General features: G+C 48.3%; 1 protein-coding gene across 7 annotated transcripts in view; it reads left to right on the plus strand.

Moving 5' to 3' along the window:
* The window catches only part of LOC114894921 (protein HIRA), a 74,375-nt gene that overhangs the window by 44,358 nt on the left and 4,734 nt on the right, over positions 1-25,283 (plus strand). For 6 of the 7 annotated variants that reach the window (XM_029222096.1, XM_029222124.1, XM_029222130.1 and 3 more), the window contains 9 exons: positions 10,233-10,437; positions 10,785-10,889; positions 12,461-12,609; positions 14,324-14,485; positions 14,605-14,663; positions 14,861-14,966; positions 16,190-16,312; positions 16,670-16,836; positions 18,558-18,646. In XM_029222096.1, the coding sequence (XP_029077929.1) occupies positions 10,233-10,437; positions 10,785-10,889; positions 12,461-12,609; positions 14,324-14,485; positions 14,605-14,663; positions 14,861-14,966; positions 16,190-16,312; positions 16,670-16,836; positions 18,558-18,646 (1,165 nt within the window). The remainder of the gene's footprint in view (positions 1-10,232; positions 10,438-10,784; positions 10,890-12,460; positions 12,610-14,323; positions 14,486-14,604; positions 14,664-14,860; positions 14,967-16,189; positions 16,313-16,669; positions 16,837-18,557; positions 18,647-25,283) is intronic. The other variant, XM_029222106.1, reaches the window with a different exon arrangement.

Here is a 25,283-nt window from a genome sequence, read left to right on the forward strand (position 1 = left end):
CTAAAGAAACACTGCCTGAGATGACTCAGAATCCAAAGGAACAAAGCCCGTGAAGAAACCCTGATCATCCACGGGTATCAGGAGCAGAAGGTGTAGACCTCTGTACCTCTGATGGTAGATTGTCAGATGGTGGCTGTAAAATAAACACGCGTAAGATGGTCAAAGACAAGAAAGAAAGAAAACGTGAGGAAAGATTCGTATACTATCCCATGTATAAAAATTAACTCAAAATGGATTGAAGAACTAAATGTAAGAGTTAAACTGTAAAACTCTTAGAAGAAAACATAGATGTGACCTTGGATTAGAAAACTGTTTCTTAGATGTGACACCTAAAACACAAGCAACTAAAGAAAAAATAGAAAAATTGGGCATCATCAAAACTTAAAACTTTTGTGCTTCAAAGAGCACTGTCAGCAGAATGGAAGGACAACCTACTAAATGGGAGAAAATATTTGCAAATCACATCTGAGTGAAGAGCTCTTATAGCTCAACAGTAAAAAGAGTAATAACCCAGTTTTTAAATGGACAAAGGATTTAAATAGACATTTCTCCAAAGAAGATACACAAACAACCATAAGCACATAAAAAGACATTCAACATCATTAGTCGTCAGAGAAATGCAAACCAAAACTGCAGTGAACTACCACTTTGCACCCACTAGGATCCGTGATCAGAAAGTCAGATAATAAGAAGTGTTAGTGAGGATGGGGAGAAATCAGGACCCTCGTAGATTCTGGTGGGATTGTAAAATGGTTCAGCTGGTTTAGAGGACAATCTGGCGTTTCCATAAATGGTTAAAATAGAGTTACTGTCTGAGCCAGCAATCCCACACCTAGGTAGATACCCAAGAGAATTGAAAACGTATTCATGTAAAAACTTGTACACAAAAGTTCGTATCAGGGGACTTCCCTGGTGGTCCAGTGGTTAAGAATCCACCTTCCAATGCAGGGGACATTGGTTTGATCCCTTGTCGGGCAACTAAGATCCCACATGCTGCAGGGCAACTAAGCCTGAGTGCCGCAGTTAGAGAGCCCATTTGCCGCAAATACTGAGCCTGCACACCACAACTAGAGAGAAGCCTGCATGCTGCAATGAAAGATCCACATGCCACAATGAAGACCCAATACAGCCAAAAAAAAAAGTTCATATCCACATTATTCATAATAGCAAAAAAGTGGAAATATCCCAAATGTCGGTCAATTGATGAATGGATTTTTAAAATGTGGTACATCCATACAATATATCAATAATCTTATTTGGCAATAAAAAGGAATGGAATGCTTATACATGCCACAACAGGGAAAAACCTTGACAACGTTATGCTAAGTGAAAGAAGCCAGTCACAAAGGACCACATGTTATATGATTCCATTTATATTTAATTCCGGAATAGGCAAATCTATGGAGACAGAAAGTAGATTAGTGGTTGCCAGGGCAGGATGGGGTGAGTGCTGATGGATACAAAGTTTCTTTTGGGGATTATGAAAGTGCTCAAGGCTTAGCGGTGATGATTGATGGCCTTATGAATATACTAAAAACTACTGAATTCTATACTTTAAAATGGTGACTTTTATAGTATGTGAATTATAGCTCAGTAAGAAATAATACACCATCAAAAAGACCAGATAGATTTGGAAATGAACCCAAAAATACTTTTGGAAAAGAAAAATAATAATCATTGCAATTGAAGAGTCAGCGGAGGGAATTCCCTGGTGGTCCAGTGGTTAGGACTCAGTACTTTCACTGCCAGGGGCCCAGGTTTCAATACCTGGTCGGGGAACTAAGATCCTGCAAGCCACGCGTCCAAAAAAAAAAACCTCAGTGGGCATATTTGACAGCAGAGGAGGCCCAGCTGAGGAGCGCATTTGATCTGAGGAAATGGCCTGGGTGCTGCAGAGGTGGAGCCCAAGGAGGAGTGTCTGGAGGGCAGAGGGTAGGGTCTGCGTGCACCTAACGAGTTCCCCAAAGAGGGCGGGCTGTGGGGCATTGGTCAAGAGGGAGTGGCCGATGTTTCATAGGCTTAAGCAAGTATTGAAATCTCAGTTTTGGAAATGGAGTGAGCTCTGAATAGCCAGAATAAAACACAATCTCCACCTTAGTGAAACCACAGGGCACCATAGCTAGTAATTCCTTCCGTTCACTGAGGGAAGATGTTCACCTTGTAGGTCTCCATGGCCCTTATCATTGTCAGTTCCTAGCTCTCAGGGAGTGCAGACCCTGCTTTGAGAAGTGCAGAGGCTACCCCTTGAATCAGGCTGCTAGAGGGCAAAGTCTTGATGCATGACCTGGGCCCGATGCCACCAGGGATTGTCCCTCAGTAGCTGTGTTACCCACATCTCATAAGGCCTTTCAGCCACACATACAGCTCCAGCCGGAACTATAGAATAAGGGCTTATCAAGTTTGCCATTCTCAGCTTCTCCCTTGAAAAGGCAGTGAATAAATAAAAGAATCAAAAACCCAAAAAAATAAGAAAGTGGCAGTGAGTGAGTATTCACTTAGGGCCAAGCTTCCTGCTTCTGAGGCAGCAGGAGGGTCTGGTATCAGGCACAGTAAGTTCACCTCCTGAACATCCCTCTTGCTTCAGCTGTTTATCCCTCCCTCTGTCCTCCCCGAATACCTGAAAACCACTGATCTTTTTACTGTCTCTACAGTTTTGCCTTTCCTAGAATGTCATATAATTGGAAACGTACTGTACCTAGCCTTTTCAAATGGGTGTCTTTTACTTAGTAATATCCATTTAAGGTTCTTCCATGCATTTTCATGGTTTGATAGCTTATTTCTTATTAACAGATCTTGTCCCATTGTATGGATGCACATAGTTTGTATGTACCACAGTTTAAGCATTCCCCCATTGAAGGACATCATGGTTTCTTCCATTTTTTGGCAATTATATATAGATGATGTATAAAAACTGCTGTCAGTACTCACGTATAGGTTTTTGTGTGAATATGTTTTCATCTCCACTGGGCAGATACCTAGGAGTGCAATTGCTGGTTGGTATGGTAAGACTAGGTTTAGCTTTGTAAGAAACTGCCAGACTGTCTTCCAAAATGACTGCAGTCCCACCAACAGTGAATGTGTTCATTTGATCCACATCCTTGTTGGCGTTTGGTATCATCAATTTTCTGGGTTTTAGCCGTTCTAATAAGTGTTTAGTGGTATCTTGTTTTAATTTTCAATTGCTGAATGACATATGATGCTGAACATCTTTTTATACACTTATCAGCCATCTCATCTTTGGTGAGTGCCTGTTCAGATCTTTGTTCATTTTTTTAAATTGGTTCTTTTTTTTTAAAATTTATTTATTTGTTTTATTTATTTATTTTGGCTGTGTTGGGTCTTCGTTGCTGCGCGTGGGCTTTCTCTAATTGCGGCAAGCGGGGGCCACTCTTCATTGCAGTGCGCGGGCTTCTCATTGCGGTGGCCTCTCTTAGCTGCAGAGCACAGGCTCCAGGCGCGTGGGCTTCAGCAGTTGCAGCACGTGGGCTCAGTAGTTGTGGCTCAGGGCTCCAGAGCACAGGCTCAGTAGTTGTGGCGCACGGGCCTAGCTGCTCCACAGCATGTGGCATCCTCCCGGACCGGGGATCGAACCCGTGTTCCCTGAACTGGCAGGTGGATTCTCAACCACTGTGCCACCGGGGAAGCCCTAATTGGTTATTTCTTACTGCTGAATTTCAAGAATTCTTTGTATATTTTAGATACAAGTCTTTTTTCAGGTAATGTGATTCACAGATATTTTCTCCCAGTCTTTGATTTGGCTTTCCATTCTCTTGACAGTGTCTTTCTCAGAGCAGAAATTTTTAATGTTAATGAAGTCCAACACATTAGATTTTTTTTTTTTTCTGTCATGGATCATGCTTTTGGTGTTGTATCAAAAACTCATTGCCAGGGCTTCCCTGGTGGCGCAGTGGTTGAGAGTCCGCCTGCCGATGCAGGGGACACGGGTTCGTGCCCCGGTCCGGGAAGATCCCACATGCCGCGGGGTGGCTGGGCCCGTGAGCCATGGCTGCTGAGCCTGCGCGTCTGGAGCCTGTGCTCCACAACGGGGGAGGCCACAACAGTAAGAGACCCGCGTACCACAAAAAAAAAACAAAAAAAAACTCATTGCCAAACCCAAGCTCACCTAGACTTCCTACTATGTTTTCTTCTGAGTTCTCATTTTATAGTTTTGCATTTTACACTTAGATCTTTGATCCGTTTTGAGTTAATGTTTGTGAAAGATGTACGGTCTGTGTCTAGATTTAGTATTTGCATGTGGACGTCCATTTGTGCCAGCACCATTTGTTGAAAGATTATTCTATGTCTTTGCCTTTATCAAAGATCAATTGACTACATTTGTTTAGATCTATTTTGGGGTCTTTTCCTTTTCATATAAACTTTAGAATAAGTTTGTTGATACTATAGTATAAGTTCCTGGGATTTTTATTGGGATTCCATTGAATCTCTAGATCAAGTTAGGAAAAGTTGACATATTAACAATATTGAGTCTTCCTATTCATGAACATAAAATATCTCAGTTTATTTAGATCTTTGATTTCTTTCATCAGAGTATTGTTTCCTTCATAGGATTTATACATATTTTGTTATATTTCTATCAAATTATTGCTCTTTTGGCACCAGTATAAGTGGTATTGTGTTTAGAATTTCAAATACCACTTGTTCATTGCTGGTATATAGAAAAGCAATTGACTTTTGTATGTTAACCTTGTATCTTGCAACCTTGGTATAATTGCTTATTAGTTACAGATTTTGTTGTTGATTCTTTGGAATTTTCTACAATGACACAGTGTCATCACTGATGTTTTTATTCACTGAACACAGTTTTATTCTTCCTTCCCAATCTTTATATCTTTTATTTCCTTCTCTTGTCATACTGCATTAGCTAAGACTTCCAGTACAATGTTAACAGTAAGGTTTTTTTAGGGTTATTCTTTATCAAGTTAAGTTCTCTATTTCTAGTTTGCTAAGTTTTTATCATTAATAGATGTTTGGTTTTGTCATATGCTTTTTCTGCATCAGTTGATATGGTCATAATGCTCTTCTTTAGTGTTGTTGGATGTGGTGGGTTACATTAATTGATTTTTGAATGTTGAATCAGTATGCCTACCTGGAATAAATCCCATTTGGTCATGGTGTATAATTCGTTTTATACATTGTTGGATTCAATTTGCTAATATTTTGTTGAGGATTTTTGAATCTTTGTTCATGAGAGATATTGGTCTGTAGTTCTTCTTTCTTGTAATCTGGTTTGGATATTAGGGTAATGCTGGCCTCATAGGAGTTAACGATTTATTTCCTCTACTTCTGTTTTCTGGAACAGATTGTGGAGAATTGGTATAATTTCTTTCTTAAATGTTTGATAGAATTCACCAGTAAAACTGTCTGGGTCTGGTGCTTTCTTTCTTGGAAGATTATTAATTGTTGGTTAATTTCTTTAATAGATACAGGTCTATTCAGATTATTTTTCCTTGTGTGAGTTTTGTGGATTTTTTTTTTCAAAGAACTGGCCCATTTTAACTAACATCAAATATATGGGTATAAAGTCGTTCATAATATTCCTTTATGATCCTTTTAATGTCCATGGATGGGATCAGTAGTGAGGGCCCCCTTTCGTTTCTTTCTTTTTTTATTGATGTGTATTTGATTTACAATATTGTGTTAGTCTCACACAATATATTTTGTGTAGCAAAATCATTCAGCTATACATTTTTCAGATTATTTTCCATTATAGGTTATTACAAGATATTGAATATGGATCTTTGTGCTATACAGTAAATCCTTGTTGCTTACCTCCTCTTTCATTTCTTTATTTTTATATAAATTTTTTTTTTTTTTTTTTTGGCTGCATTGGGTCTTTGTTGCTGCACGCGGGCTTTCTCTAGTTGCAGAGAGCGGGGGCTACTCTTTGTTGAGGTGCGCAGGCTTCTCATTGCGGTGGTTTCTCATTGTGGAGCACGGGCTCTAGAGCACAGGCTCAGTAGTTGTGCGCAGGCTTAGTTGCTCCGCGGCATGTGGAATCTTCCTGGACCAGGGCTTGAACCTGTGTCCCGGCATTGGCAGGCGGATTCTTAACCACTGCACCACGAGGGAAGTCCCTCCCCTTTCATTTCTGATATTAGTAATTTGTGTCTTCTCTCTCCTTTTCTGATTAGCCTCACTATAAGTTTATCAATTTTATTGATCTTTTCAAAGAACTGGCTTTTTATTTCATTGATTTTTCTCTGTTTTCCCTTTTCAGTTTCATTGATTTATGCTCTAATTTTTACTATTTACTTTATTCTGCTTGCTTTACATTATTTTGCTTATTCTTGCATTAATATTATTTTTATTTATTATTATTTAATATTATTTTATTTTTTATTATTTTTATTATTAATTTTCTACTGCTTGCTCATCTTTTTCTAGTTCCTAAAGGTGAAGTTATTTCAGGTCTTTCTTTTTTTCTAATTTATGCATTCTCTGCAATAAGTTTCCCTCTAAGCACTGCTTTCACTGTATCCCATAAAGTCTGACATTGTGTTTTCATTTTCATTTAATTCCATATTTTAAAATTTCTTTTGAGACTTTTTCTCTGATCCATGTGTTATTTAGAAATGTTGTTTAATCATGAAAGATGTGTGTTTTCTGACTTTGTTATTGATGTCTACTTTAATTCTGTTGTGGTCTTGAAGCACACTTTGTATGATTTCTGTTCTTTTATATTTGTTAGAGTATATTTTATGACCCAGAATATGGTCTATACTAGTGAATATTCCATGTGATCTTGAGAATAATGTATATTCTGCTATTGATAAATGAAGTATTTTATAAATGTCAATTAAATACAGTGAATGATGGTACTGTTAATTAATTATGTCCTCATTGATTTTCTGTCTCCTGGATCTGTTCATTACTGATAGAGGTATATGGAAATCTCCAGCTATAATAGTGGACTTGTCTAGTTCTTCTTCCAGTTCTATCAGTTTTTCCACATGTATTTTGACACACTCTGTTGTTAGATGTATGCATATTAAGGATTGCTATGTCTTCTTGGAAAATCGACCCTCTTATCATCATATAATGCCTGTCTTTATTCTTGATAATTTTCCTTACTCTGATGACTGCTTTGTCTGAGATTAATACAGCTACTCCAGCTTTCTTTTAATTAGTGTTAGTGTGGCATGTCCTTCTCCATCCCTTTTTTTAAAGAGTAGACTTATTTTTTTTGAACAGTTTAAGGTTCACAGCAAAATTGTACAGAAAGTACAGAGAGTTTTCATATACCCCTCTGCCTTAACTATTGACATCCCACATCTGAGTGATACATTGGTTACAACCAATAAAACTACACAGACACATCATTATCACCCAAAGTCTATAGTTTACATTAAGTGTTCACCTTTGGTGTTGTGCATTCTGTGGGTTTGGACAGTGTATAAGGACATTTATCTACCACCATAATGGTATCATACAAAATAGTTTCACTGACCTAACAATCCTCTGCATTCTGCCTGTTCATCCCTCTCTCCTCCCAACCGCTGGCAATAACTGATATTTTTTTTTTACTATTTCCATAGTTTTTTGTTTTCCAGAATGTCATATAGTTGGAACCAGCCTTTACTTTTAATTTATGTCTTTATATTTAAGCTGAATTTCTTGTAGACAACATATACTTGGGTTTTCTTTTTCATTATTTTTGTCAGTTTCTTTTAATTGGTATATTTGGAATATTTATATTTATATTTAAAGTGATTATTGATATAGTGAATTAATATCTACCATATTCTTAACGATTTTGGTCTCCCCCTTTTTCTTCTGCCTTCTCTGGTTTTAATTGAGCATGTTTTTGGTATGATTCCATTTTCTCTCTCTTATATTATCTCTTAGCATTATCTAAGAATATCTTAGATAGTAAGATAATGTATCTCTTCCATTGTCTCTCTTAGCATGTCAACTGTACCGCTTTTTAAATTTTTTTTTAGTGGTTGCCCTACAGTTTGAAATAAACATTTATAACTAAATACACTTTCAAATAATGTTATAGTGCTGAAGGGTAGTGCAGGTGCCTGTTAACAAAATATTCCCAATTCTTTCTTTCCAAGACATATAACATTGCTACTGTTTATTTATTTCACTTATCATCCAATACATTGTTGCTGTTACTAGTTTGAACAAAGTTATCTTTCACTTGTATGTGTGTGTGTGTGTGTGTGTGTGTGTGTGTGTGTGTGTGTGGCCTGTGGGATTTTAGTTCCCCGACCAGGGATTTTTTTTATAATATGATTATGTTCTATTTTTTATTTCTTATTTAGAGAATGTGATTTGTTCTTTTTTTAAACTAATTAATTAATTTTGGCTGCACTGGGTCTTTGTTACGGCACTCGGGCTTCTCTAGTTGCAGCGCTTGAGTTCTAGAGCTCACGGGCTCAGTAGTTGTGGCACACGTGCTTATTGTGGTATGTGGGATCTTAGTTCCCCAACCAGGGATCAAACCCAGGCCCCCTGCATTTGGAGCAAAGAGTCCTAACCACTGGACTGCCAGAGAATTCCCAAAAAGTTATCTTTTAATTAAGAATAAGACAAATAAAAATTCTTACAGTACTTATTCTTTCTCTAGCACTTTCTTCATGCAGATCTAAGTTTCTGACGTGTATCATTTTCCTTCTCTCTGAAGAACTTCTTTTAACATTTCTTGCAAGGCAGTTCTGCTGGCAACACATTTCCTCTAGTGTCTTTTTGTTGTTTTTGTCTGAGAAAACCTTTATTTCTCTTTCATTTTTGAGATATAATTTCAGTGGATACAGAATTCTAGGTTGGTGGGTTTGTTTTTAACACCTTATATGTTTCACTTCAGTCAGTTTTTGCTTGAATGGTTTCTGAAGAGAGGTCTGTTGTAATCTTTATTCTGTCCCTTATTAGCTGAAGTGTATTTTTCCCTCTGCTTCTCTCAAGAGTTTCTGTTTGTCTTTGGTTTGCTGCAGTTTATGTTATGTGTAGGTAGGTGTGGATTTTTTGGTATTTATTCTACTTAGTGTTCTCTGAGCAGCTGAGATCTGTGGTTTGGTATCTTTCATTAATTTTGAAAAAGTCTTAGCTATTATTATTATTAAATTCTCTTTGCTTATATGATCCATCTGTTCTTGTGTGTAGTCCTGATTTTTCCATTAGAGCCCTTAACATATTAATAAGTTATTTAAAAATCCTGGCCTCATAATTCCAAAATTGCTGCCATGTCTGACTCTGGCTCTGATCCTGCTTCATCTCGAGACTGTTTCATTTTGGGTTTTTGTTTGATTTTGTTTTGTTTTGCCTTTTATCGTGTCTTGTAATTTTTGTTGAAACCTGGACATAATGTACTAAGTAATAGGAACTGGGGGTAAAAGGTCTTTAATGTGAGGTTTTGTTTACCTGATAAGAATTAGGTCTTATTTACTGTCTCCTGAAGCTGCAGGTGTTAGAGGCTTCCATTTCTTCTGGTGTCTTTGCTTTTCTCTCCCTGTTTTCCTTGAGTTTCCCTAGAAACTCCTTGTTAAATGGAGTCTGTGTCTTGCAGTTCTCTTAGTTGTGATCTAGTGTTCTTATTACACGGGGGCCCTGTTGATTTTGTGAGGTATTGGGGAGGAGAAGCACTCTCTAGTCTCATGATTGTCTCCTGTGTTGTTGTTGGGCCAGAGTCCCTGGCCTATGACCTTCAAGAGAGTTTCTTAGTGCGTGTGGAGGCGGGCTAGGCTGGAGTTGGTTGATTGCCCTGCCCCCAGGTCACATCATACTCAGTAAAGTAGTTTTCCTTGGGGGAAGGCTTTTGTTAAGGAGAACAGGACTCTGGGTATGTTTCAGAGTGGTTGCTTTCCCCTTCCTCAGCCCAAAGCATATGGGAGGAGCCCTCCATTCCTGATCTCCACCCATGACAACTGGTGGAGCTCCTGGAGATAAAACTAACGCAAGTGTGGGTGCCCTCCTCCCTCCCTGGTGGGGGCTCCAGGCGGTTTTATGTCTTTGCCTTGTCTCCAGTTGTCAGGGCAGCTGTTTCTCTGGTGGGTCTAAGAAGAGTTGTTGGTATACAGGTTTTCAGTTTTCCTCTTATTTTAAGAGTGAGAATGACGACTCCCAAGCTGTTTGCATCTTAGAGCAGAAACCAGAAGTCCTCTCCTACTTTTTTAATTTGTTAACTTTTGGGGATGAGTATGGATTTTATTGATTATCATGAAACTAGTAGTCCTGTGGAAAAGCCACGGGTGTCTGTGTTTGTGCAGGTTGAAAGAGCAGAGCCTTGTGAAGGAGCTGCGGCCCCGGGATGTCCTGGAGAGCAGCAGTGACAGCGACGAGAAGGTCCCTGTGGCCAAGCCCTCCTCACTCTCCAAGCGGAAGCTGGAGCTCGAGGTGGAAACGGTGGAGAAGAAGAAGAAAGGGCGGCCTCGGAAGGACTCGCGGCTCTTGCCCATGTCCCTGTCTGTGCAGGTGAGGCTGGCAGGCTGGTGCTGCCCCCACCCCACCTCCTGAGCTCGGTGTGGGGGCCTGCATATGCCCTGGGGAAGAAGGGGGGCCCCGCGTGCCTCATCGGTGTGGGAACAGCTGGCGTGGACACGTATACCTCCAGAACTGCCCCGACCCACCCAGAGTCCTTGAGCCCCTCCCTGGGGTCAGCTGCCTCGTCTCTGCAGCAGGGGTCTCTGTAGCGTTCATCTGCCCTCACAGAGGGTGGAAACACCCAGGTAGCAGGCCCAGCCTCACCTCTGGTGACTCACCTTTACCTGGCACTGCCCTCCAGTGCCGGGCAGGGCTCAGGGACATCTCTGCTCTTGCAGTCCCCAGCTGCCCTGACCGCAGAGAAGGACGCCGTGTGTTTGTCTGTCCCAGCAGCTGCGCTGAAGCTGCCCATGCCGGGCCCCCAGAGAGCCTTCACCCTGCAGGTGAGCAGACCTCCGCCTCCCTCCCTCCTGAGCCTGCACCTTCTTTTTGTCCGCCTGCCCACCCCCACCCCCTGGGGGCTGTAAACCCTGAATTGTCACAGACTTGGGGCTGCTTTCAAGTGGCTCTCCATCACCTTCTGGGGGAAGTTGTGGCTGAGCAGAGCAGCCACCCAATCTTAACAAGAAGGCTGGCCTCTTCTCTGGGACCCCTCACTTCCCCAGCCCCCACGCCTCTCCTCCATGGCTTTACCCTCCATCTTCTGGGTGCCCAGCTCCTTCAAGACCTGCCCCAGGTGTTCCTTTTCCTGGAAGCCTCCTCGATCTCCACTCTTGGCCGTGGGCTCAGCCCATGGGACCGTGTGGCACTGGTCTGTCTCTTGACCAGCCTGCTGGCCTGTCCACTTCCTAGTGCCCAGCGTGGGGTCATCATCAGGGCCTTTCAAGGTCTCGAGTGGAATCTTCTAACTACGGGCTTGTTCAAAACACAGATCTACAGCAAGTAGTCCTTATCCCCAGAGGCCCTCTGGCCGCTCAGCCCAGCACCCGTACCAGGCCTTGCACACACCGTCATCTCCCACCCTCTATACCTTAGCTCAGGTTCATGTCCTCGGGAAACCGTTTAGAACCCCACATGCAGGTGGGCTGCACGCTGCCCCAGCCTGGGCTGCACGCTGCCCTAGCCCAGGCTGCCCCTCAGGGCTGCCAGGGGGCAGGTGGACCGGTCCTTCTGGGTCTAAGGGTGGGGTCCCCTGGTTGTTCTTGCACAAATCCCCCTCCCAAACTCAGCCGGCCCCCCTCACCCCAGGGCCTTCCTTGCGGAGTGCTGTGTGGGGCTGTTCTTGGTTTCTGGGGGCCCAGCCCCCAGCCACAGCCAACCCTCCACCCCAGCTCACCCACTGTGTGGCCACACAAGTACGAACCGCTCACCTAGGTCCCACGTGGGGTATCTGCCTGTCTGCTCCCCAGACACAAAACACGAGGCTGAGCCCGTGTGGAGCTGGTGCTGAACTGCACACGTCTCCCCACGCTTTTCTGGCGACCCTCCTGTCAGTGACACTGGACTCCAGTGTGCATGCCAAGGTGCACTGCCAAGGAGCTGGAGGGCCTAAGGGCTTTCCAGACCTTTCCCCCAAGTGCCGACACAGCCTCTGTTCTGGCCAAATCTGACAGTCTTTGAAGATCCTTCAGTTCGGAGTCAGGAGACCCATGTCCCCCCGAGCGGGCTGGGGTCCTTCTGTGCCGTATTCTCTTGGCCGGTTGCTTGCCTCCTCTGCATCCTCCCTTGTGAGAGGAGGTGGTGGGATCCGGAGGCTTTGAGGTCTTTAGCTGTGACACCAATTCTCTGCTCCACTGCACAGAGGACAAGGTGGACACCAGCTCCTGGGACTTGCCCTGCCCTGGGTGCTGCACGTTGGGACCTCTGGCCCCCTGTCCTGCCCTGTGACCACCCCCACCCCCAGCCTGCTGTTGGCTGGCAGCTCTGTTCCACCCTTGCGTGTCCTTCCCTCTGTCCGTGGCCCACGTCTGAGGCCACTGCTGCTGAAAACGTTCTGTTTGCTTCTCTCCCCCAGGTGAGCTCCGACCCCTCCATGTACATCGAGGTGGAGAACGAGGTGACGGCCGTGGGGGGCATAAAGCTGAGCCGCCTGAAGTGCAGCCGGGAAGGGAAGGAGTGGGAGACGGTGCTCACCAGCCGGATCCTCACTGCTGCCGGCAGCTGGTAAGAGCAGGGGTCTCCACCCCACCGGCATTTAACGTAAAGCAAGACCCCGCACTGCGCTGTGGGGCACTGGGCTGTCCTGGGAGGTGGCCTGTCTGAGGGAGGCCTATACCTAGCCTCGCTCGGGACTGAGCTGGTGCCTGAGTCATCCGAGTTCCTGGGGCACCCCATGAAGGTGGCACCATCACCCCTCTGTTACAGGAGAGGAAACTGAGTCCTGGAGGGTCACCTAAGCCCCCTGGGCATTTTAGTCAGATTCCTGAAGTCTCCATTTCCAGGCCGAGCTCTGCCTGCCTCTCTCTGACCTTGGCTGGCCTTTTCTCTGGACCCCAGGTTTTCATCCAAGGAAGTCAGCATGGACTTCTGACTGTCCTCAGAGTCCCAAGGCCAGCCCTTTCCAGATCTGCCCTTTTGGGGGAGACCTGAATTCGGTGGTCAGTCACCCAGTGTCTTTCCACCACCCCTGGAGGTGGCCCCGCACATGCTCCATCTGGAAAGAGGACCCGGGGACGTATGGCCCCAGTCGGGATTGTGTGCTCAGTACCCCTACGAGGGTCTTACAAAGCTTTCAGCTTAGATTTGGTCGTTTTCATTAGGCCCGGAATCCTTTATCATGAGGCTGCATGTGAAACACTCTCACCAATGTCTGTGACCCTGGCCCTGAGCGAGCCAGGTGCTGGGCCTGGACGGAACCACCGTTCTGTTCCTCCCTCCGTCCCCTGGGGCTTCCTCTTCGTCCCTGGTCCCAAGGCAGTTGGCACGCCCCAGCTGAGGGCCAGGTGTGTCAGCACAGCCTCCCCATGTGACCTAGAGGCTGCTGGAGAGTCCGGCCAAGCGGCCAGCCAGGCCCCAGCCCAGCGTGCAAACCTGCCCCCGGCACCGCAGCTCCAGAGGTTCGGCATCCCTGGCAGCGGGCTTGCTGCAGGTGCACCCTGACCACAGGGACGAGCAGACAGAACACAGGGACCCACAGCCTCTTCCTTGGCTGACCTCGCTGTGAGCTGGCTGCCCGTGTGGACCATAGGCACCGGCTGACGGCCCAGAAGTGATTTGGAGCAGGGTTCCAGTGGGCTGCTGGGCTGGACCTTGCTGTGCTGGCTGCACGCCTACTCCCACTGCCTGGGGTCTGAGGCTCTGGCCTCGCTCTAGGCTTGCTCTCACCCCAGGAGACCCCACTAGGAAGGCAGAGCCTGCTTGTGCCGGGCAGAGCCAAGGGGCCTAGTGGGTGCTCAGAGGAGAGACACGAGACTGCGCCGATACACTCGTGGTGAAGCCTTCCTCGCTCAGGGAGCGACATGTCTCTCCCACCCCGGTCTCGAAGGCCTTCTGAGCACAGCTGGGCGCCCCCTGTGAGAGATGCACCCTGTCGTCCCCACACTCCCCCCGGCCTGTCTGGGCAGAGGCCTCCCAGGGCCGCTCTGGCTGGTCTCAGCTACGAGTCTGTCGGGGGGGGGCGCTCTGCAGCTGCTCCCGAGCAGTGAGGTCTGCTTCCTGGCTCACTGTCAGGGCCGCTGGTCCTCGGGCATGTGCTCCCTGGGGGCAGTTCCGTGTGAACCCAGAAAAGCCTGAGCCACCACATGGGGGAGAGGACTCCATCTCCAGGCAGAGGTCTCCAGTAGGCACCATCAGCTGTGCCGCCCACCTGGCTCTGTCCCTGCATCTCGGGGCCACCAGAGCTCCCAGCCCCCCTGATGCCAGCCCCCTGCTCCCCCAGTGACGTGGTGTGTGTCGCCTGTGAAAAGCGGATGCTGTCCGTGTTCTCCACCTGTGGTCGACGCCTCCTCCCTCCCATCCTGCTGCCATCCCCGATCTCCACCCTGCACTGCACTGGCTCCTACGTCATGGCCCTCACCGCCACAGCCACGCTGTCCGTCTGGTGAGAGGCAGGGCGGGAGCGGCTGTGCGGGTGCCCCTTGCTTCAGGGAGGGTCGCCCCCACCCCGGCACACAGGCCCTCGGGCCCGGCTGGAGGGTGAGCTGCTCCTCTCTCCCCCAGGGATGTGCACAGGCAGATAGTGGTGGTGAAGGAAGAGTCCCTACACTCCATCTTGGCAGGTGAGCCTGGCCGGGGGCCGCCCCATCCCTGGGGTGGGATTGGGGGCGGGCAGCTCAAGTCCAGGTCTGGCACAAAGGGCTCTGCTCAACTGAGATGGAGAGCAGGCTCTGGGGTCCCTTCTGCATGGCTAGAGCTGCGGGAGCCGTGGCGCCCGCTGACGGGAATACGCTGGAACCCCTTCTTGGTGTCTCCCTAGGAAGTGACATGACGGTGTCACAGATCTTGCTGACGCAGCATGGAATCCCCGTGATGAACCTGTCGGACGGGAAGGCCTACTGCTTCAACCCATCACTGTCTGCGTGGTAAGCATGCCGCCCTGAGCCCTGCCCCATGGAGGGTCCATCTGAGCCAGAACCCAGCACAGCCAGCAAGGGCCCCGCCTGGCCCGCTTCTCCTGGGAGTCTGGCCAGAGTGGAGGCCACAGTGCAGCCCCCATCCCTGCCGGCCCCCTGCCTCTCTGCCCTCAGACCCGTGCACAGGGACGCTGTCCTTCCCCTCCACTGTTCCCCGGGGGTCACTTTGTCTGGAGCAGACATTTGAACTTTTATGGTTGTTGATGAGTAGTTCCAGCCTGGCCTCCGTAGGTGCCGTCAGCTTCACGGCAGCCTCATCCAGCCCTGCTGTTTTTGTAGCTTAGTCGGAGCCAAGGGACACTTCCAACTGGCTTGGTGCATTAGTGGGGCTGCACTGTCACTCACCACGTGTGAGGTCTGTACCTTTGCTCTGTCCATTTTGGAGTCCTTTTCTATATTTGTAAAACCTCTTTTTTTTTTTTCTGCCGTGCTGCATGTCTCACGGATCTTAGTTCCCCAACTAGGGATCGAACCTGGGCCCCCTGCATAGGAAGCATGGAGTCCTAAGCAGGGAAGTACCTGTAAAACTTCTTTGTACATCAGAGATCTTAACCCAGAGTTAGGAAGGGTGTACCTCGTGTACCAGCCAGTCAGAAGTTTTCTCTTGCCTGCACCTTGCTCCTTCAGGCCCAAGTGTGCCATCATCCAGCCTGTCTCTGTTAAGGGTTGCCGGACACAAGTTTATCCTCAGACTGAGATCTCTTTCTTGAGTTAAAAAAAAAAAAAGCAGCAACCCTCAAAATCCCCACTCCCTGCTCCTCCAAATTGGAAAATATCGTGTATTGTATGTGATTAGTATAATAATGGAAACAAGCTGGTTATTTGAGAAGGGAAATGTGGACTCTGTAGGCACCAGGCTGTTTTTAAATTGTGTGAAGGGTCCAGAGAATGTGAGGTACTGATGCCTGGGATGCTGTGTGAGCTCTGGGAGGCTGGACGCTGGGAATCCTCAGCTGCTTCCGAGGGCCGCAGGACATGGGCTCCCAGACAGACTAGCATCCCAGGCATACTCGCCCCCTGCCCCCAGGACCTAAGACCCAGGGCCAGAGTGTCCGAGTAAGGAGGCCCCACATGGGCATACAGGGACCTCGGCTCCCTCAGTGCCCCTTGCCGCCTGCCTCTGCTGGGCCTCCTGGTTTCCCTGAGTTCTGCTCCTGCCTTTGCCTCCCCAGGAACCTGGTTTCTGACAAACAGGACTCCCTGGCCCAGTGTGCAGACTTCAGGAGCAGCCTGCCACCCCAGGACGCCATGCTGTGCTCGGGACCCTTAGCCATAGTCCAGGGCCGCGCCTCCACGTAGGTGACCCGGGTGCAGGGGAGGCATCCGGCTGGCTGTGTGGACGTGGTCCCTCCGAGGCCTGCCTTCTGACTGCCTGAGCCCAGCGGCACTCACAGGGCTGGGCTGGGGCTGCCGAGGGCTGGGAGCCACAGTGAGCACTGTCTCAGGGTGCAGGGTCACAGCTCTGTCACTTCAAGACCTGGGCGGCAGTCTGAGGGGCTGCGGGTCATGGATCCCCATGTTGGGCTGCACTTTGGGTGGGGGCCTGGGCTGCTGGCCTGTCCCCTCAGGGGCTAGATGGGAGGTGCAGAACAGCAGTACCTGGGGGCGGTTGGGCCGCCGTGGAGTCTGATATCTGCCCCTCCCCACCCCAGCAGCTCGGGGAGGCAGGCAGCCCGGCTCTTCTCCGTGCCTCACATGGTGCAGCAGGAGACCACCCTGGCCTACCTGGAGAGCCAGGTCGCTGCAGCGCTCACCCTGCGCTCCAGCCACGAGTACCGCCACTGGCTCCTCCTCTACGTGCGATACCTCGTGAACGAAGGTGAGCTTCTCGGTGGTCCTTCTGTCCTCCCGGGCCCCACTCAGTCCCTGTCCCAACGGGACCCTCCCGAGGGCCCGAGTGTCAGGGCCCAGGTGCAGCAGCCTGGGCTCTGTCCTGCCTCCCGGCTTCCCGTGGTCGCCCCCTGGGGCCCTGCCCTCCCGCTCCCAAGTCAGTGAGGTGGGCAGCTCAGCAGGTGTCCCGCCCCACCACGGGCTGAACCGAGCAGCCCCTGAGGCCACAAGGATTGGCGGCAGGAGGGTGTGGGGGCAGAGGACTCACAGACACAGGCTCAGCTCCCCCTGACCTCGTTGCCCCCTCAGAGCATCGGTGGCCCTGTACCTCTCCTTCTCCTCCCTGGAAGGGCCAGCTTGCTGTCCAGCACCTCCCCTCGGCCCTCCAGCCCAGCTTTCCCCACCAGGGCTCTTACACGCATGTCCCCGTCCCAGGATCCCCCTCCTCGCCCCGCCCCGCTCCTCGTGTGGGTCAGCAGACAGCAGGGTGTTGGAAGACGTGACCTCCCACAGCCTCTTGACTCCCTGGGAGGCAGGCGTGGGCTCCGGCCTTGCCAGCTTCCCTCCGCTTGAGCTTGGCCTCCAGGGCCGTGGCCTGGGGATGGCCCTCCCCAGTTCTCCCTGTGTCACCACACAGCCTGGGCCTGGTCACGGAGCCGGCACCCCCACACCCTCTCCTGCCTTTCTTGCTTTGCTTTCAACTCCTCCCCTGTTTTGTTCATGATTTAGAGAAAACAAATTACGGAAAAGACAGAAAAACTTGCCCGACCTCTACGGGTATAACTCGCAGAATTCGCCCGTCACGTTGCCGGACCCGTCCCCCACAGATCCCAGGGATGAGTTCAGTATGGACTCATCCCACCCAGACTTAATAAACACTCGGTGTTCCTGCAACCTTGTGCCTCTGCCGGGCACTCAGGTCACGTGTGGCCTCACCCCCGTACCCCCGGAAAGCCTGCCTCCGGCTCCTCTCTGGTTTCCTCCATCCTGGGTTTCAATTCACTGGGGCTGCCCCTGTAGGGGACACCTCACCTCCACCACTTGCTTCTCTTTCTCCATCTTCACGCGCATATGGCCCAGGGCCCGCACACAACTCCCCTACCCTCTCTGTCCCTCCTTCCTCCCCGCGGGGAGGAGGACTCGAGCTTCACAGGGACACCAGCTCTCCTCTAAGCATCCTCAGGTTCCACCCTCATCACTGGCTGATTTCCTCCATTCCCTGTGGCCTCGGCTGCCCCCGATTCTGCCTCCAGCGTGGCTGGCGCTCCCCGCGGCTGTGCCGTAGCCCCAACTCCTCCTCCGTCTCCTCCGCCCAAATTCATTCCCACGCCCATCTTCTCCCGAAGGACACCACCTGACCCTGCGCGTCTGCCCCCACCTCCTCTCCAGTAGGCCCCCTCAGCCCACTCCCCTCCTCCCACAGCCCCCACATTCTCCACCCCCTTGGGGGGTCTGTCCCAGAGCTTCCACATCTCGTTTTCCCTGGCCCAGCACACAGCGGCCACTGCGTGTGTTTCCCGGGATTGGGGGGGTGAGTCAGAGCCTCTCGCTATGGCCTCTGAGCGCTGAACTGAGACAAGGAGGCAACAAAGTGAGTGTCTGTTCTTTCTGCTTTGATGTACACAACAACTTAGCCTGTTCTTGACTTTATTTCTTTTTTTAATGTGTTCCTATTTCTGTTTTGTTTTGTTTTTTGTTTTCTGTAATTAGGGTTTGAATACCGACTCCGAGAAATATGCAAGGACTTACTGGGGCCTGTTCACTCCTCCACTGGAAGCCAATGGGAGTCAACAGTAGTGGTAAGTGCCACTTTCCTTTTTGCCACAAGAAATCTCTCCTGAAAAGTAAAGGTGGAAATTGAAAAGTAAGCCAAAATGCTGTGAAATTCTTCCCTGTTACACTCTTCCAGCACACTGCCGGCATCAGAGAGAGGGCGAGTTGCCAGCCCACCCACCCTGGCAGGAGCCCTTGGCATCAGGGGCTGAGGGAGCGTCCACTCAGCCACACGCCTGTGCTGGGAAAGCTGCCTGCCGGGGGCTGTGGATTTGTTAGTAGTGAGGCTCATAGTCCGGTCAGGAGGCAGACGTGAGCGAGTAAGCAGTTCAGTCAACAGAGCAATGACGGATGTGCCTGGGAGAATGCGGCGGGGAGACCTCGGAAGAGGACTTTCAGGATGAAACCCCAGGACAGGAATGAGCCTGCTCTGTGGAGACCGGGGAATGTGCTGGTAGAGGTGACAGAAGTGCAGAGGGCTTGGCCCATGGAGGCCGCTGTGGTTGGAACATCGTTGGCAGAGGAGAGGGTGTGACGTGAGCCCAGAGAGGGCAGGAGGTGGATCCCTGGGACCTTGTGAGGAGCTGGGGTTTAGTCTAGGGCAGCGGGAGCCGGCAGAGGAGTTGGCGCTGATGTAGCAGAGCAATCAGGACAAGGCAGACCTGGCAGTAGCTGAAGACAACTTGGATCCATGTGGCAGCCACAGAGAAGGGAGAGGAAGCAGATTCAAGATGTATTTTGGAGGCAAAACCTACAAGACTGGGCGGGTGGGTGGTTGGATGTGGAGCAGGTGAGGGAAAGAGAATAATGAACATAATGAAATTGCACAGATGAGACTGTGGCTCACACAAGTGGGTAGAGTGCATTGATCGACTTGGGCAAGGAAGAGGTTGACGGGGAACTGGGGGCACGGTTCACTCCACTGCTTCACTCAGCCGTTGGGCAGCTGCTGGTGGAGCCCCACTCTGGCCAGGTGTAGCTCGGCAGCCGGCTGCAGCGAGCAAGGCTCAGGGGCCCCGCCTTCATGGGGACAGAGGCAGATTGGAGACAAATGAGTAAGTACATGTAATGTGTTGACGGGGATGGGTCCTGTGAACACCAATGAAGAGGGCAGGGGTGCGGAGTGCTGATGGGGTGCTGTTTTACATCCAGTGATCGAGGAAGCACTGACTGATTGATAGAGATCAGAGGAGGTAAGGGAGGAAGCCCCGCAGATATCTGGGGGAAGAACATCCAGGCAGAGGGAACAGTGAGGACAAAGGCCCTGAGGTATGAGGGCTCGAGTGTAAAAGGAGCAGCTGAGCAGAGGTGATGGGAGGGTAAAAGAGGTGAAAGATTGGAGGGTTAGTCCTGGGAGGACTCTGGAGGTCTTGGTGTGTACTTGGCCTCCATTTTTTATTTTGTTGCTGTAGATGTTAATTTAGTTGGTTACTAGAATCCTAAATTCAAAATCAGTTCTCTTTAATTTTGAAGATATTGTGCCACAGACTTTTAGCATTTGCTGCTGTTGCTAAAACTGCCGCCAGTCCGATTTCCATTGCTTTGTAAGTTCTTTCGGGATCCTGCCTTGGTGCTTTCAAGTCTCACAAAGCTCTCAGTCTATGTCTTTCATTCATTCTGTGGACTTTACTTAGAGGCTGTCTTTGGTTATAGCTTCCCTTTCATTTCCCTCATCATCAGAGAGATAGCATGTCCTCCCTTCTTAAAATCTGCTCCATCATTTTTTATAGTTCTAATTCTCCTTGAAATTTTCATTTTAGTCTTTTGAGCACAGTAAGCTTAGTTATTTTATTTTAAAATTGCATGTCTGATAGTCCTAGTATCAGGAGCCCTTGTGGGTCTGTCTCTATTGCCTATAAATGTTTCTACTGGTTCTCGTTCACGTTATCTTATCTCCTCAAGTGCCTGGTTATTTTCAGCTGTCTGCTGGACATGGTATTTGAAAAATTGCTTGTAGAAATGGCTTGAGCCTCAGGTGATGTGGCTTTTGCACAGGGCATTTTATTTGCTTTGGTGCCAGCTCTTAAGGCACCCGCTCTGCAGGGTCTCAACCCGGTCGGGATGGAGGTTTTCCGGGCTGCCTGGGGACTTCTCAGAGCTGGGCACTGGCTGGTGCAGGGGCTGGTTTCCTTCCAGTTTACCCTTATTCTAGGGTCGGGTCATCCCTTGGGGATACCAGCACAAAGAAGAGGTGGTTTACCAGGGACCCCCACTTTTCATGGGCCTTAGGCCCCTGCTTTGGTCCCCCGGGCTCTCAACTCTGACAGAAGCCCACTCAGCCTCTTCCTGATCAGTACATGTTCCCAAGGCCAAGGTGTCCCTCTGAATTCCTGCCTTCCCCCACCCCGGCTCAGTCCTTCACCCCAGCACATTAGCTCCTGGAGTTCTGCTTCTACTTAACCAGCTTTGTCCCCTGTCCTCAACAGGAAGGGTGTTCGGAATTACCTGCAGTAGTCGAGCTGTTTCCCAGCACACCTCACCTCTGGGGAAGCCTGACAGGCCATCTGCTTACGGGGTGGGGGAGCACGTGTCTGACAAAGCCCTACCCTTGGCCGGGTTGTGGGGCCTCACTCTGTGCCCAACTGCCACTCTGGGGGCCTGAGCCCAAGACATTAGCCAGAGCTCTACATAGAGGTTCTCTGTCTCAGCCTGAAGGTGGGCACTCTAGGCCAAGGTGGGGTGGGGAGCACAGGCAGGCCACCGGTTACCAGCCATGCACCCTCCTCTCCCCCTCCTTCCTGCTGTTCTTGCTGACCCCAAGCTTTGTCCAGGAGAGCCTGTGGCTCCCTTCCCAGGAGCACCATCAGTGCAATGCTACCTGCTTTTTACCTCCGCCAACTGCCTAAAACCACTGGTCTGCTCGGGGTCCCAGTATCCATGACAAATGCTTTCAACTGCAGGTAAATGATACCCTGTCTAGTGGTGGCTGAAGTAGTTTTATTCTGTCCTCCAAAACAAGTCCTTTGGAGTTAAGTGGAGGTCTGTATCTCTGTGATTCTGTTGGCCTCTCCCTCATGTCATAAGATGGCTTTCATGTCCAACTGAAGGAAGGAAGACAGAAGGAAGCCAGTACCAGTAGCATCCACCCTCTTAAAAGGAAAGCCAGCCCATGCTTCACAGCAGCCAGCAGACCACTTGGGCACCCCCACTGGGAGGGAGGCCAGGAAGGCAAGCTGTGAAGAGTATGGCAGGGAAGTCTTGGAGCAGGTCTGGACAGAGCCAACTCCTGCTGTCTGCCACATCCCCTTCTGGCCTCAGCGCTCTTCTGAATTTATGCCTTTTTTTTTTCAATACATCTTTATTGGAGTATAATTGTTTCACAATACTGTGTTAGTTTGTGTTGTACAACAAAGTGAATCAGCTATATGTATACATATATCCCCATATCCCCTCCCTCTTGAGCCTCCCTCCCACCCTCCCGATCCCATCCCTCTAGGTGGTCACAAAGCACCAAACTGATCTCCCTGTGCTATGCCGCTGCTTCCCACTAGCTATTTGTTTTACACTTGGTAGTGTGTATATGACGATGCTAGTCTCACTTCGCCCCAGCTTCCCCTCCCCGCCCTGTGTCCTCAAGTCCATTCTCTATGTCTGCATCTTTATTCCTGCCCTGCCACTACGTTCATCAGTACCATTTTTTTTTTTTTTAGATTCCATATATATGTGTTAGCGTACAGTATTTGTTTTTCTCTTTCTGACTTACTTCACTCTGTAGGACAGACTCTAGGTCCATCCACCTCACTACAAATAACTCAATTTCATTTCTTTTTATGGCTGAGTAATATTCCATTGTATATATGTGCCACATCTTCGTTATCCATTCATCTGTCAGTGGGCATTTAGGTTGCTTCCATGTCCTGGCTATTGTAAATAGTGTTGCAATGAACATTGTGGTACATGTCTCTTTTTGAATTATGGTTTTCTCAGGGTATATGCCCAGTAGTGGGATTGCGGGGTCATATGGAAGTTCTATGTTTAGTTTTTTAAGGAACCTCCATACTGTTCTCCATAGTAGCTGTATCAATTTACATTCCCACCAATGGTGCAGGAGGGTTCCCTTTTCACCATACCCTTTCCAGCATTTATTGTTTCTAGATTTTTTGATAATGGCCATTCTGACTGGCATTGAGGTGATACCTCATTGTAGTTTTGATTTGCATTTCACTAATAATTAAGTGATGTTGAGCATCTTTTCATGTGCCTCTTGGCCATCTGTATGTCTTCTTTGGTGAAATGTCTATTTAGGTCTTCCATCCATTTTTTTTTTTTAATGTATTTTATTTTTGGCTGCATTGGGTCTTCATTGCTGCGCACAGGCTTTCTGTAGTTGCGGTCATCGGGGGCTACTCTTTGTTGCAGTGTGCAGGCTTCTCAGTGTAGTGACTTCTCTCATTGCAGAGCACAGGCTGTAGGCACGTGGGCTTCAGTAATTGTAGCACATAGGCTCAGTAGTTGTGGCGCACGGGCTTAGTTGCTCCGCAGCATGTAGGATCTTCCTGGACCAGGGCTCGAACCCGTGTCCCCTGCGTTGGCAGGCGGATTCTTAACCACTGTGCCACCGGGGAAGCCCTTCTGCCCATTTTTTAATTGGGTTGTTTGTTTTTTTGATATTGAGCTCCTTACTGTCTCTTCATCTTGATATGGGGAGCAGAGGGGGTGAATTGAGTATGAGCCCTCTGCCTTCTTGTTGAGTTTCTTTGTGAACACTCTCATGGTGAGAATTGGCCATTCAAATGAAACTGGTCCTCAGGATGGCTGGGAAATGGAGCTGGGGATGGAGCGTGCTGCCAACGAGCAATGCTGACTCTAGATTTAAGAGCCACTTGTATTTCCTGTTGAAACATGTTGGTGTCATTTGTTTTTCTTTTTGGTTTGTAGGAATTCTTTATATTTTGGGAAACTTTGTGATATGAGCTGCCAGCGCATCTCAGGGGACCCCCACAATCCAGGTCTCTTTCCCTCAAAGATCACGGCTCAGTGTGTACAGGAGGGAGACAGTAAGCAGAGGGTTGGGCACTAAGCAGCCGTCCTTCAGGTGCGTGCGTGGCTGCCGGCCTCTGAATCCCCAGCCGGACCCTGCTCTTGGGAAGCCTCCGTCTGCCAGCGTCTTCATTGTAGGACCTGTGACACTGACCTGAGAAGTGGTGATGAGCTGTGTCCAGGCTGATGCCTGAAACACAGCACCATCCATTTCTGAGAGCCCAGGCTGGGAGGTGGTACTGGTGGCTATTGGTATTGATACCAGCCACACCAGCCTTCCAGCCAGAGGGCACATCCTCTGTCTGGTAGTTTGCCCCTGGTGCCACAGGCAGACAGAATGTTTTGCTTTGCTTATAGCAGTTTATTTCATTCCCTTTCATTTTTTTAAATAGCGCTTTTCAGGTTTTTTTATTTTAAATTTATTTTGAATGATAATGTAGCCACATACTTCAAAAATTAAAAGGTACAGTAGTTTTGAAATAAGTTTTGAAATCAGGAAGTACGAGACTGCACATCATCTTTTTCAAGATTCATATGGCTATTTGGGGTCCCTTGGGATTCCATAAGAATTGTAGGATGGATTTTTCTATTTCTGTGCAAAATGCCGGTAGGATATTGATAGGGAGTGCATTAAATCTGTAGATTGCTTTTGGTATTATTGACATCTTAACCATCTTAATAAGTCTTCCAGTCCATGAACATGGGATGTCTTTCCATTTATTTATATCTTCTTTAATTTCCTTCAGCAACATTTTGTAGTTTTCAGTATACTAGTCTTTCGCCTCCTTGGTTAAGTTTATTCCTAAGTATTTTGTTCTTTTGGAGCTTATTGCAAATGGAATTGTTTTCTTAATTTCTTTTCCAGATTGGTTGTCAGTATATAAAAATGCTAATTTTTGTGTGTTGATTTCATATTCTGCACACTTGCTGTATTCATTTATTAGTTCTAACGGGTTTTTTTGCGGAATCTTTAGGGTTTTCTACATATAAGATTATGTTGTCTGCAAACAAATAAGTTTACTTCTTCCTTTCAAATTTGAGTGTCTTTTATTTCGTTTTCTTGCCTCATTGTTCTGGCTAGGACTTTTTAGTATTATGTTGAATAGAAGTGAAAGTGGGGCATCCTTGCCTTGTTCCTGACCTTAGAGCAAAAGCTTTAAGTCTTTTAACACTGAGTATGATGCTAGCTGTGGGCTTTTCATATATGGCCTTAACTTTACTGAGATAGTTTCCTTCTATTACCAGTTTTTAGTAGTGAAGGAGTGTTGAATTTTGTCAAATACTTTTTCTGCATCAATTGAGATGATCTTCTGGGATTTTTTTTTTCTTCATTTTATTAATGTGGTGTATTACATTGATTGATTTTAGTTTCTTAAACCACCCTTGCATTCCAAGAGTAAATCACACTTAGTCATAGTATATAATCCTTTCCATTTGCTGTTAAATTCTGTTCGCTGGTACCAGTACCGGTACCAGTCTGCAGCCTGTTAAGAACCAGGTCGCACAGCAGGAGATGAGTGGCGGGCAAGCGAGTGAAGCTTCATCTGCTGCTCCGCATCGCTCACATTACTTCCTGAATCATCGCTCGCATTACCACCTGAACCATCCCCCCATCACTCCCATTACCACCTGAACCGTTGCTTGCATTACCACCTGAACCATCCCCCCATCACTCCCATTACC

Source organism: Monodon monoceros, unplaced genomic scaffold (assembly GCF_005190385.1).
Source record: "Monodon monoceros isolate NGI ecotype Baffin Bay Population unplaced genomic scaffold, NGI_Narwhal_1 Super_Scaffold_1, whole genome shotgun sequence".
NCBI lineage: Eukaryota > Metazoa > Chordata > Mammalia > Artiodactyla > Monodontidae > Monodon > Monodon monoceros.